Source organism: Eulemur rufifrons, chromosome 29, assembly GCF_041146395.1.
Source record: "Eulemur rufifrons isolate Redbay chromosome 29, OSU_ERuf_1, whole genome shotgun sequence".
Taxonomy (NCBI): domain Eukaryota; kingdom Metazoa; phylum Chordata; class Mammalia; order Primates; family Lemuridae; genus Eulemur; species Eulemur rufifrons.
The window spans coordinates 55180515-55194744 of NC_091011.1; the positions used below are offsets into that span (position 1 = coordinate 55180515).

At 30.7% G+C, this 14230-nt stretch overlaps 1 protein-coding gene across 7 annotated transcripts in view; it reads left to right on the plus strand.

The window, feature by feature from the left end:
* Window positions 1-14230, plus strand: part of CACNA2D1 (calcium voltage-gated channel auxiliary subunit alpha2delta 1) — a 474506-nt gene that overhangs the window by 410771 nt on the left and 49505 nt on the right. For 3 of the 7 annotated variants that reach the window (XM_069461262.1, XM_069461264.1, XM_069461261.1), the window contains exons 16-21: window positions 577-654; window positions 2555-2629; window positions 2902-2976; window positions 6424-6480; window positions 10138-10209; window positions 12610-12681. In XM_069461262.1, the coding sequence (XP_069317363.1) occupies window positions 577-654; window positions 2555-2629; window positions 2902-2976; window positions 6424-6480; window positions 10138-10209; window positions 12610-12681 (429 nt within the window). The remainder of the gene's footprint in view (window positions 1-576; window positions 655-2554; window positions 2630-2901; window positions 2977-6423; window positions 6481-10137; window positions 10210-12609; window positions 12682-14230) is intronic. The other 4 variants (XM_069461263.1, XM_069461265.1, XM_069461266.1 and 1 more) reach the window with 2 other exon arrangements.

Here is a 14230-nt window from a genome sequence, read left to right on the forward strand (position 1 = left end):
TTTGAACAGCATAGAATTTACCTATCCCAGATATGCAGAATATCCCAGAAATGCAATATCAGTGGCATGTTTCTTCTATTTATCATGTTATTTAGCTGAACATTTCTGATTTAGAATGAAGTTTTTGGCTTAGGGTGTTAAAAAAATTAAGAATGAAGCTACAAAGAGAAAGGTAAATAAATCATTTAAAATAATATTTTAAGATCACCATTCTTATGGAGGCTCTGATATTAGGTGAACTATCACTGTGAAAGGGAAGGCAAGGTTACTGAAATGCTTAGTCTTTTGACTGTGTAAGTTGATTATCTTGCATTTTAAGTTATTTGTAATTCTCTCTTAGAGTATTATTTTGGATATTACATGTCTAATAGGTCCTGCCTAACAGATTATTTCCAAGACATTTTCACTAATTTTTTAAAAAATAAACATGAATAGATATTTAGAATTAGTTACTAGTTTTTTTGACTCTTTATAAAGTAACTATAAAATGCAGTGTTAGATACCAAAGCCTATGGCAACATGACAAATTTTAAATTGTAATTTGAGTTTGCTTTTTCTCTCTGAATCTATTTTTAGGAACTGGGACTTGTCATTACTGGAACTCTTCCGGTCTTCAACGTAACCAGCCAAACTGAAAATAAGACAAACTTAAAGGTTAAAAGTTAATAGATAAAATTAATAATAATAAGTGATAAACTGTGACACTGAAGCCCAATGTGGATAAGATATTTCTATAAGAAAATACATAGAATGTAACTGTCTTGTATGGCCAGAGGTCAAAGGCAACAGCTGCCTAAGTGATAACCACCTGGGAAAAAGGAAACAGGGGTCAAGCTCTCCATTGCCCTAGAGCCAAGACTCAACTTAGCTCTACTTAACCATGACCCGATGAGAACACAAAGTCAGCCTCTGGGAGTAATTACATGATAAATGGACAGTAATATTATGTGCATATTTTAAAAATGCATCTGAGATATTCATGGAGTTCAGAAAGAAAACTCCAAAGACCAAAACCATGGTGATGTTTGTATCAGGTGTACATAGGTATATGTATTGAATCAGTCCCCACATCCCAAACAATAGTTTTTAATTATCATGTAACTTAAGGATGTAGTTTAAATTAATGGTTCTCTTTGGTGTTTTTTTTTTTTCTATTTTTTAAGATACAGCAAAAATAATTTCATAAAAGTACTTAATTTCTATAGCACTGGTAATATTGTCAGTGCTATAAAATGCTACCACCTTCTTAAAAGTTTTGAAAATATGTATCTTGTACTTTGCTTCTTGTTAAATACTTTGATTTAAACATAGGATTACGTTCCTATTTTTTAGCTTAATTCAGAGGAATGTAAGACTGCAGAAGTTAAGATTTTTTAGTACTGGAAACCTATTTTATAATGTAGGTGATATTCCTGATTTGAGTGGATATTTATTTCCAATTTATGGTTTAATGAAGTCTATTGCACTTAAACATTGTTTGTCTAGTTATTATAAATCTCAGTTGAATTCCTTATTTTAAAAATGTGGCCATAGAAAACATTAGTTATTTCTCTTTGGTGGGGTCCATTACCATTTTAAAATATCTATCGGTTCTAAATATTGTAACTCATAAAGGAGTAATTCTCTAACTCTTCATATATATTTACAAATCTCGCCATGTCAGTCTATGAGCTTGCTTCAATGGGGGAATTTTTGCTCAGACCAGGGTTGGTTCACGGAAAAGAACATAGTTTTTGATGTAACTTTCTCACTCTATCTGCACCTACAGAAGGTTTAGTGTTTTTCTAACTATGCACTAGATTTTATAATTTTCTTTGTAAACAATTTCAATTTATATTTTATAATTTATATAATTCCCTGTGAAACAAAAATTCCTAACTCAAAATTTTAACACAATGTGTCTCTTTATGTTCCATAAATGATTATGATAGCAATTTGCAACACAACCTCATCAACCTGCAACTAAAAGTATAATGCTAGTTGTTAGGCATTTAGAAGTTATTAGCAGCAACTGGAAACTGTGTTTTGAGGATTTTATTACCGGTAAGGTCATATACTTTCAGAATAGTTACACATACACAGGTACCATCTACAGCAAAAATCCAATGTGTTCTTATTCCACATTTTACAATCTTTAAGTTGGACATTCTTTTGGTTTCTTTATTGTATTAATAGTAAACCACAAAATCAGTCTACACTCACATTTGTAAACATACATCCACAGCTAGAACTGCAGGTAGTACAACAACAGTAGAAATAAATATTAGAAGAAAAGGGTACATGAAGCATCACATAAAAATGTTTACAAATCTTTTTTATTTTAGTTCCAATCATCAAGATTTCCTTTGCCAACTTAATGATGATGATAAAGTTGTAGAAAACAACACTGAGAATCCATATAAATTGACACCAAAAATGCCTCACCCTGTGTATATGTTTAAGTTAATATGGAATACAACCATTATCAAAGCAAAAAGATGAACATATGAAAATTATGTAGAAATATGTAAAATTTTGGTATAAAATGTACTAACTTTTTGCTATCTTATTATAGAACCAGCTGATTCTTGGTGTGATGGGAGTCGATGTGTCTTTGGAAGACATTAAAAGACTGACACCACGTTTTACAGTAAGATGCGATTTACCGTTTTGGTGCTTTTTCTATTTTAGAACTCTACTAATTTAGTGTGCCCATGAGCACTTAAATCATTCTCAAAAATTATGTGCAGTTATCTTAGCAAATGAACTAAATGTTAAAAAGCATCCTTAAAATAAAATATAATAATACTGTAGTGTTACCTTTCAACATGCTATAAAAAGTGTATTTAATAAATAATTTTTTAAATGTAGATTTCTAATTGTGACTCATGCATCTGTAATCTCTTTTTGATTATTTTTCAGCTGTGTCCCAATGGCTATTATTTTGCAATCGATCCTAATGGTTATGTTTTATTACATCCAAATCTTCAGCCAAAGGTAGGTATATAATTTGTTTATAGTGATTTTTGTTTTGTAAAATTAATGATTAAAAGTTTTTAATAGAATAGTTTGAAAATTCACTATATAGCATTAGATATAAAAGAACAGTCTGTAATGTGGATCTCAGATGACAAGACCACAGATTATATTAATAATATATGAAAATGTGAAAGGAGTTTCATTTTCTCCTACCAGTTTAGCTGAACTAATATTCCTGTCTCAAAGACAGCCATTATCACCTCCTGATCCCCAATTTCATGTATCTCACTTTCAACTTTGAGACTGCATGGTACCTGAAGGATATTGTTCCAGACATGGTGTGAAACTGATAAACATTAGTAAGGTCCCTCTATGGCCAGTCCACATTTTCCATTGCCCTTCTCTTCTGGTAATTATCTCTGCTTTCCGTCTCTGAGAAGGTTTTTCTTTTTACTTTACGGCAGGCTTTAAAGATATATAGGAAATTCATTAAGTAAAATTCACACAATGAGCTTCAGAAATGGGAAGTGTTTATTAATCAGCAAGTTAATCTCAAAGTGATAAAATTCCATAGATGAACCCTTTTATCCCAATTCTTATACCTATATATTTCTCAAGATACAAAATATTTTCATAAAATATCTCATTCAACTAATTTCACTTTTCATTAATGCTTCACAGGGCATTAATGGTAAATTTTATCTAGAAGTAAAATTAGGCAAATCATATTATATGATTATAATTTTATAAGCTTCTTTATTGTTTCACTTTAAATATAATATTAGAGATCCTTTAAACCAGGCATACTACCTCTTTCTCTCCAGTTATGGATATTTAGTGTTACTCATATATTAGAATACACACAAGTGTGTGAATACACATACACACACAAAGTTGTATCATTTAAATATTGTTTAAATCAATAATTAAGAACCATTGCTATTGAATGCAAAAACTTATTAAGTGTAATAAATGAATTGTTATATTTTAATATGTTCAATAATATATATTATAATTGATGCTTCTATTTTAATTTTTCTCACTTTAGAACTTGTTTCCATATAAAAGCCATTATGATATAAATATTTGCAACAAATGTAGCTGCTGATCACCCTATATTATGTTTAAATGTATTACTTTAATATAAATGTTGCATAGGTACTTTTTCACATTGTTATTAAACTGTCACAGCTCTTTAAAAGCATGTCATGTTAAATTCCTCTTAATAGGGTTTATAATTGGCAACCATCCTATCATTTTTATCTTTTTAAATCTTTTTTTTAAATTTTGCCTATTGTTATTTGGTTTTTGTACATCTGGTACATTTTACAGTATGTTCCCCTAGCTAAAACAATTTAAAAGCAATACCAATGTAATATGCTGAAGGATCTCTACTTTTATGATTGTAAATCTTAACCCCAAAGTAACCAAAATATATCATAGACAAAAAAAAAAAAAAGAAGAAGAAGAAGAATGCATGTATGATGGATATCCATCATGTAGTGGTAATAAAAATTTAGGTCCATAGTGAAAAGAGAGGTAATAATTTGAAAAAGGCTTTTCCCTTTTCTACATTCTCCTACTAATAACCAATATTTATGTAGAAAATATTTTATTACCATTTGAATGATAATAACCTATATTTGGCCCATATTTAGAATAAACTATTCACTAAAATTCTAAACATTATAAAAAATATAAATTCTATAGAAATCTTCATTAAAGCTCAGGTGATATATTTTTCCAGATTTACAAATTAGCTTTTCAGATCTTTCTACTGGATTTGATTAAAGCAAACATGTAACAGACATTTTGAAAAATACTGTTTCAGAAAACCATGAAAAAGAAATGTCTAAACAATCAATGTATTCTTTATTTCTGAAATTCATGCTTGTGAGTTAAATATGTTTGTGAATTCTCATCATTAACAGGTTAAATATTATGATTTCTATTTTGTGGGTAAAGAAGCATGCTATATAGACTGACACAAGAACCTCATAAAAGGATGATATAGTATAAGAAAACTGTTTTGAAAATTGGCAAATACAAAGGACCATTTGGTAACACTTAGTATGCTAACAAAATTAATTTTATTTTTTTAGAAATTCATTAATACAAACGAAGGAAAATAAAGCTATATCCACAGTAGTCATTATTATTTTGACAAGCTAAAAGTCTAATGTTATACAAGTATTCCGTGCTCAAGGCCTTGTGTTTTCTTCCTGATACTGCAGTCTTAATTCAAAATATTTCAGTATAATTGTGTAATTTGTAGAAGGTAGATGAGTGCTCTTTAAAAAGCCCAGAATATCAGTAAATAAAATAACTATGAACTTTTCACATATCAAATTTTCTAAGAAATCATAATTTATTTTCTCAAAGTGTGCTACTGCCACCATGACCACATTTTGATAAATGTTGAATTGTATATCCTGCTTTATTCCAAAATGCATTTTACGTTTCTTCCATTTAGTGTCATTGAAATAACAAGACTAGGTCTATCCATTAGATATCTCATTTTGATCAATTCTAAGAATTATTTACTGTATAGGAAATTATGCATAATCTGTGTTGTAGAGGTTAATATTTAAAATAAATCTACAGGGTTATGGTTGAATTTTCCATTAGTTCCACAGGTATAACATTTATTATCACTTCAGAAAACAAAAGCACAAATTTCAAATGTTTGAAACTTTTTAATATACTGTCATAGTTGTCTTAGTTCCTCCAGGCTACTCTAACAAAAGACTATAGACTCGGTGACTTATAAAAAAAACAGAAATTTATATCTCACAGTTCTGAAGGCTGGGAAGTGCAAGATGAAGGCATGGACAGGTCAGTGTCTGGAGAGGGCCTGTTTCCTCATAGAGAGCCACCTTCTCACTCTAACATCACATGGAGGAGGAAGGGCCAAAGAGCCCCCTTAGGGCTTCTTTATAAGGGCACTGGTCCCATTCATGAAGGCTCCACCCTCATGACCTAATCACCTTCCAAAGGCCCCATCTCCTAATACTACCAACTTTGAGGGTGAGGATTTCAACATATGAATTGAGGGGGGTACATTAACAGTATTTATATTTTATACATTTGGGTCATGTAAATTGTAATAATTCATATTTCTCTCTCTCTCTTTTTTTTTAATCAGTGGAAAAAATTACCTGAGACAACCATTTTTTTGCATTTCCCAAATATATACTTTTCTAGAAAAAGAAAGCATTGTCAGTCATTTTGCTTAAAAGATGATTTTTTATTAGCATGACAGTTTTTATTCAATTAAAATAGTTTTAAACTTTCATTTTATGTATTGACTCATCATGAACTCTATACCTACCAAATATTTTAAATTCTAAGTATATCAGGCCTGTTTCCGATCAAGGAAATACCTGACCAAAATTGATTATAGGCTAGAACCCTTACTTATGTTGATATGCATTATGATCAATTACCATTTTTCTGTTGCTTCAGCCTATTGGTGTAGGTATACCAACAATTAATTTAAGAAAAAGGAGACCTAATGTCCAGGTAACTGTGAATGAAGGTAGACTTAGCAGTGCTTTCAAATTTGCTAAATCAGAGTTGAAATTAAGCTTCTGTTCTTAAAGCTTATGATTAAAGCTGCTTTTCCTGACATTAAGCTTCCAGAGCATGAGATGCAGATGAGCATCATTTCTCAATAAACTGGAGTAAAAATGTTATTAATGATGGTAAAGTGTATGCATTAGCTAATTCAAGATCGCTAAGTTAATTATGTAATAATAATGTTAACAATCAGAGTAATCGTAATGAGATGGCTTCTGAAAAATGAATGTTATTAAATATTGTGAAATCAATGTTAAATCGGTGTGATCCTAACAATTTGCTTGTAAAATTGACTTCTAAGTGGAAATAAAAAGGCAATTCCTTGGTGACAGTTTCCATAAACCACAAATGTTGAGCCAAAATTTCTTTGAATTTCTAAAAGTATAATTTTGGATTAGAAGTTAGAGAAATTCCCCTTCAGCTCATTAAAAATGTCCAAAGTTGCAGTTAAATAGTGTGAATTTTTATTGCCTGGCAAACTTACTGCACAACATTTTCTCTGTTGGCAACAAAACTTCAAGGTTATCGTAAGTGTGCATATTTCTATACTCACACTGAAAAATCAGCATAAAAGGATACTTCCTACAGCTTAGTAAGAGAATTTCAGAATTTCAAAGGAGTTCAACATTATGTAAGATTTTATAGGTCAGCCTACCATTTCTTTTAAAAAGTTGGTTACATTATAATAGAGCAGTAGTGTGATACTAAGAAGAGATAGATGAATTAATAGAACCGAGTTCTAGTTTAGTTCTAGTAGCCACCAGTGTGTCCTTGAGTAGTTCACTAAACCCTGTTATGACTTCAGCTTCTTCATTTGAAAAGCAGAATTGAACTAATCATTGTTTTTTCAACTAGGAAATTATATACATATATCAATCTCCAGCTGCATTTCCTGAAAATTCTGATTTTATTTGGCCAGTGATACGACCCAGGCCTCTGAATAATTTTTAAGCTTCCCAGTTTGTTCTAAAGTGCAGAGCCGTTGGACGAGTTGAGAAATTTTAGTTCCCTTCTAGGCTTAGAATTCTATGACAATCTGATTTCATGTTGTTACATATGAAAGTCTTCATATCTTTCATGATTCCTGTAGAGCTTAAAATTATGTTTATGCCTTTCTTCATAGATTAAATTGTTTTGTTACTCTCCTTGCATGTTTCTTTTTATGTATTATCTTAAATTATACTTTTGGCAGTCGTGCATTTTAGTGAATTTTTATTTTTGCAGCAACCTCAAATATTGCATGTAACTATTATGATATAATCAAAAAATAAACAAACTGAAAACGGTTTGCTTTATTTTTGTTTTCATTCTAAGAAAACCCTAAATGGCAAACTAGCAACCACACAAGACTTCTCAATTTGGGGAATATTTTTTGAACTATGTAGTATTTGTAATAATACTAACTACTAGTTATTTCAATTTAAAATTTGTTAACATTGTACTCTACCTTGTATTTAGAATATTAAACAAAAGTAATGGGCATACAGGGACTAGATTTCAGTTCTTTAGCCTCTCTTGGTACTTTCTTATTAGAAAATTGTGCGTTTGAATTTTCCAGTCTCTAAACCTGTGATGGGTCTTTTAAAAAATGGTCAGCCAGATTGCCATTTAAAAAGTACAAGTTATGCATTGACATTTTTCTTTTATGATTTTATTTTCTTCTCTGTGTCTTTATATGTTGGATTGGGACATGATCTTCATATTGACAATTCTTCCTGATAATGCCTCCTCCATGCATGCTGTTTGGGTCTGGTCATGCTATGCATTATCCATTGCATGTAAGATAAATATTGTTATTTCTGTTTATATTTTTTATTTTGATTATTTTGCCTTCATTTTGCAGTGAAAGTTTTGCAAAATTTTAACATTGATATCCTGGTGTTTGTGTGAAAATAGTTTCTTTCATTATTTATGGGATGTTAAATAAGAAAGTCTGAATAATATTATAAACTTGGGAGTATCCTTTTGTTAGGGACTCTCTACATTTCATTTTTTTAACGATTAGAAAGATTTTCAATATTGGCTTTTATTTTTTTCTATTGAAATATGCTACATTTCAAATGACTAGTTGCCTCTGAGGCAGTAAGATGCTGTCCAAACAATTTCACCGTTAAAAAAATCTAATATGTGTTTTCAATATTATAGAACCTTCTGACTAGAGTAATAGAGTGCTTAAGCAGTGAATTTTTCAATAAAAGTGCCAGACACACCTGATATATATTTTTTTAACTTGCTTTTAAGAATCCTCATTTATCAAAAACCATTGGAATCAAAAATTTTCATTTTTTAAATGAGTTACTCTTTGAAGGAAGGCATTTTTGTCATAATTATAAAATAAATATATTACCTGTATACTATATCATTATAAATAGGATATCCTTAATTTTAATACATTTTAAATTATTGTCTTGGGAAGTCTGTCCTCCTAAAACAGCATTTAAAATATAGTGATGATCTGAACATCTTTAATTCCCATGACCTTTGTAATAATCCAGCATAATTAACAATTGCTACTGCTATCTAATTAATTATCATATTTAGGTGTTTATTTGAATAAACATCAAAATCCAGTTTTTAAAATTTACAATTATAAAATCACTTATACCTACTATAATTTTATTGTTCTAGTGAACTTTGAAATTTTAGTATGACATGTTATATTTCTTAGCAAGTATTATAAGGAATGAATATATTTTGTTTATCAAATAGTTCCTTAAGTCTTCATTTTGTGATTGAGAAATTAAAATAATCCCATATGAGATAACTTTTCCATAGTAACAGCATCATTTGATAAAATCATATGAATAAATAATCTGTTGTGTTCCACAGTGAACTTTATTATTGCACATCAGCAAGAAGCAGTAAGTGTTAAAATAGGAACTATTTGGTGAACTCAGGTGTTATTATTCTAGTAAGATTTTAATTACAATAGCTAATCTTAATTAAAGTCTTATGACTTGACCACAAATTTTACCTTATAAAATCTTGACTTGATTGGAATTATTAAAATATCTCATAAAATTTCTAAGATCCAAATATATGAAGCAAATTTGCATCTTTCCATTATGCATTTTCAGAAGGAAGAATAGGTTTAAAAGAATTTGTTTTACTTAACAAATCCAAACAGTTTTCAAACATTTTTGCATACAATTTATTTCTTCATAGAATACAAATAAAAAGTATGCTTCTGTGTTGCCTTTATTTTCTTGCCAAATAAGTTACCCAAGTGGCTTTATTTTGCCCTTTTCCATGCTAAGAAAATAAAGTTGTGAATGGATCTTTAAAAGTCATAGTCCCATAGAACTTGTGATTTTTAAGTGCGGTATCTAATACAGCACTCAAAATGAGTCTATCTTCAGGCAATGATTGATTTAAAAATTGCTGAACTTAAAAGCACAATCTTTAGCTCTGGCAATTTAGTTTCATATATATATAAAAGAAGATACCTTTATACAATTATTAATGTATAAAGGAAGTAGTTTTTATGTTCTTGGGTAAGTAGTTTTTATAGAATTAATTTCACTGATATCCACTGAATTGTTTGTACACAGCATCATTTTATAATTTGTATGTACTTAATTATTATTGTTTCCTATGTAGAACCCCAAATCTCAGGAGCCAGTAACATTGGATTTCCTTGATGCAGAGTTAGAGAATGATATTAAAGTGGAGGTGAGTGTAATCAGTAAGGGTAAACAGTACCTCGGCTCAGATGCTAGCATTCATCTATCCTACAAGAATGTGTTGAGCAACTCTATTGTGTTAGGCTGGCTATTAGGTTGAATGTTCTTTGTCTTTAAAAATTGCTAGATCCTAGGCTGTCTCATCCAAAAGATCATATGAAAAGGAATAAATATTTTAAGTTGAGTGTGACCTTAGGTTTTTTTCTTTCTCTTTTCAATGGTAGAGATAGTTTAACTATTTCAATAAAAGTGTAACTTGTAAATTTCAATAAAAGTCTTAGAAATGGAGGCAAGGATCCAACTACCCAACCACACGCTGGAGGGAAGCTGCCATGTGTGCCTCAGTACTCCTGACTCAGCAAATTTCAAATTTTGATTTTATTTCAAAACCAAATTTGCGTATCATTTCCTCTGAGGGTGTCTTCCATAATAATAAAGGTAATCATATTAATAAAGATTACAATAACATTTGTTAAGTACATGATATGTGGTCATCAAGGATTCTCAAGAGTCTTTGAAAGAGGTGTTACTATTTATTATTACATATTATAATACCTGTTGTAATGATGATATATTTGAGGTACAGAGAAGTTAAATAATTTGTCTACAGTTACTAAGCTTCATAAGTAGCAGAATCAGGCTGTTGGACTTCAAAGAACAGATTTCTTAGGATTTTCCCAGGTGGCTTAACTCCTCTCTATGCAAAAGCCACCATATATTTTGTAATAACTTGTCACAGTGTATTTTAATTTGCACTTGATCTCCACATTTTACACTTCTATGCCCTCATTGTAGAACAATACAATTTAATAATTTATTATAATTACCCTAGACTATAGCCTAGTGCTGGGGTGTTTCAGGTGATTAATGAATGTTTGTTGTAAAATATTTGACATGATAAAGTAGGATAAAGTAATGGTGACAAGCTTGGTGTCTAGACTCCCACTGAGTGCCATAATGATCCTATTTAGTCTCTGTAAGCCTCATTTTCCTCTCAATCAATTATTATGGTGATTGAATGAAATAATATAGAGAGAGAGTTTAACAAAGGGTCGGGTTATGGTAAAGTCTTTATTATTTTTGAGCACCTCATAAGTAGACACTCAACTTACATTAGAAGCTGTTATCTATTCCTTACTTTCAGATGCAAATATTTTAACTACATTAGACTAATCACATGTTTTTCTAATTCAAATTACTTCTTTTGTCATACCAAGTTAGTTCACTTATCTACAGCTACCAAAAACCAAAAGTAAATCACTGGTAGAGTTATATAAAATAAAAAATAAGTTAAGGAAAATTCTGAGAATTTCCATTAAACTGAAATATTCAGTAAATAAATGTGACCTTGCCTATTTTTACGAATATGGGAAATTCTCCTTAAGGAGACTAAAAACTATGTTATATTAAATTCAAGTAGATGTTTTATCGTTTTCTCTATCACTTAGATATTTTTATACTGCCAGATATGATAAAAACTAAAAAATATAAAGAGTACCCTTAAATCTTTTCTCACATGAAACTGATTATTTGTGTAAGGCAGATATATGCAGTATTCCGTATTATATGCTAATTCTGTACATACATATGCATTTCTATTTCTCAATGACTACTTGTCAATTAAAAGTGACCAGCCCATAGGTAATTGATCATTCTTTTGTTAATTATGTTTCAAAAATTAATGACTGGCTAAAAAGGCTTTGTTAAGGGTGTTTTTATGTTAACACATTAATTACCATATGAGTTGTATTTAACTCATGCTAGTTCTGAGCCTGGGGTCTCATGAAGCATATGTAACTGCTGGCCCTAAGAAAAAAAAGTTTTTTCTAGTGTGGCAGTCAATGTGTTAAAATAATGTACAATGACTATAATATGGTAAATTTAAAAAAAATCCCCATGGCCAGGAGCTCATGCCTGTAATCCTAGCAGTTTCTGAGGCCAAGGCAGGATTATTGATTGAGCCCAGGAGTTCAAGACCAGCTTGAGCAAATAGCAAGACTCCATCTCTACAAAAAATAAAAATAAATTTTAAAAAATTAAAAAAAATAAATTTTAAAATTGGCCAGGTGTGGTGGTGTGCACCTGTAGTTCTAGCTACTTGGAAGGCTGAGGTGCGAGGCTTGTGCCCAGGAGTTGAAGGTTGCAGTGAGCTATGATGATGCAACTGTACTCTAGCCTGGGCAGCAGAGCAAGACCCAGTCTCAAAAAAAAAAAAAAAATGAAAAAGAAAAAATCCCAGAGAACAGCTGTAATTACTGCTAAAACCAACCTACTATTGTTATTCAATCTGTTCTAAATAAGGTATTAAAAAACCCTAATATTTTAATAATAATACTTTGATAGGTCAGTTTGGTTCCTAGAATGAAATAATTGTTTCATTTTTTCTTAGATTCGAAATAAAATGATAGATGGAGAAAGTGGAGAAAAAACCTTCAGAACTCTGGTTAAATCTCAAGATGAGGTAGGAATTGATTCACGATTTTTCTTTCTTTTTCTTTATTAATACATAATATTTGAACATATTTATGGGGTACATGTGATATTTTGATACATGCATATAATGTACAATGATCAAATTAGGGTATTTAGGATATCCATCACCTTAAACATTTATCATTTCTTTGTGTTGTAAACATCTAAAATCTTCTCCCTATTTTGAAATATACATTATATTTTGAAATATACATTATAACAAATATTTGTTAACTGTAGTCACCCTACTGTGCTATCAAACACTAGAACTTATTCCTTATCTAACTGTGTACTTATAACCATTAACCAACCTCTCTTTACCTACCCCCTTAGCCCCACCCCAAACACACACCTTTCCAAGCCTCTGGTAACTAACATTTTACTCTCTACCTTTATGAGATCAACTTTTTTAGCTCCCACATAGAAGTGAGAACATGATATTTGTCTTTCTGTGGCCAGGCTTATTCTTAAAGAAACCTATATATTAAGAATAATCGTACTGTCGCTGAGGTCAGAAAAATAAGGAAAAAAAATAAAATAAAAGAATAATTGATACTGGTAATTTATCTTTCTTTTCTACTAATCCACTATTTTTTTTTTTTTTTGAGACAGAGTCTCACTCTGTTGCCCAGGCTAGAGTGAGTGCCGTGGCGTCAGTCTAGCTCACAGCAACCTCAAACTCCTGGGCTTAAGCGATCCTACTGCCTCAGCCTCCCGAGTAGCTGGGACTACAGGCATGCGCCACCATGCCCGGCTAATTTTTTGTATATATATATTTTAGTTGTCCATATAATTTCTTTCTATTTTTTAGTAGAGACGGGCTCTCACTCTTGCTCAGGCTGGTCTCGAACTCCTGACCTCGAGCGATCCACCCGCCTCGGCCTCCCAGAGTGCTAGGATTACAGGCGTGAGCCACCGCGCCCGGCCCTAATCCACTATTTACTTATAAGATAGGGATGTCTCTAGTAAACCATTTTTTAATTATAAGGCACTTTCTTAGCTGCAGGGATATTTTCCCTAGGATTTATTTTTAACTTTTTTTCTTTTCATAAAATAATGTTTCTTTATTCTTAAATTATTAACAGTATATTCTTGAAAATTATATCTATCACAAGAACTGAAATAGAGCACACAATATAATTTTGTGCCCAGACCATGCCAATAATACAAAATTAAAGTTAATATTTAATAGCTATGTTTTATATGATTTGTTCATGCAGATGTTCTAATTGTTGAGTTCCATATATTGTTTTGTATTTTTTAGTTTTTTATTTACTTGTTTCTGTCTTGATTTATCTTCTTTTATGATTTATATACTTTATAATTGCCGTACATTTAAATCTAAATTAAATCATGCAATAACACAGCTACTCCCATAAATCACTGGTTTATGTAATAAGCTTATATTTTATGCTGACATGTAAGACTTCTTTGTTTATGAGGAGTGTGTCTCTCTATTATCAGTCACATGTGGAGTAAATACAGACATTTACTGTTTGACTATTTGAAAAATATATATGACTCAGAAGCTTTTGAGC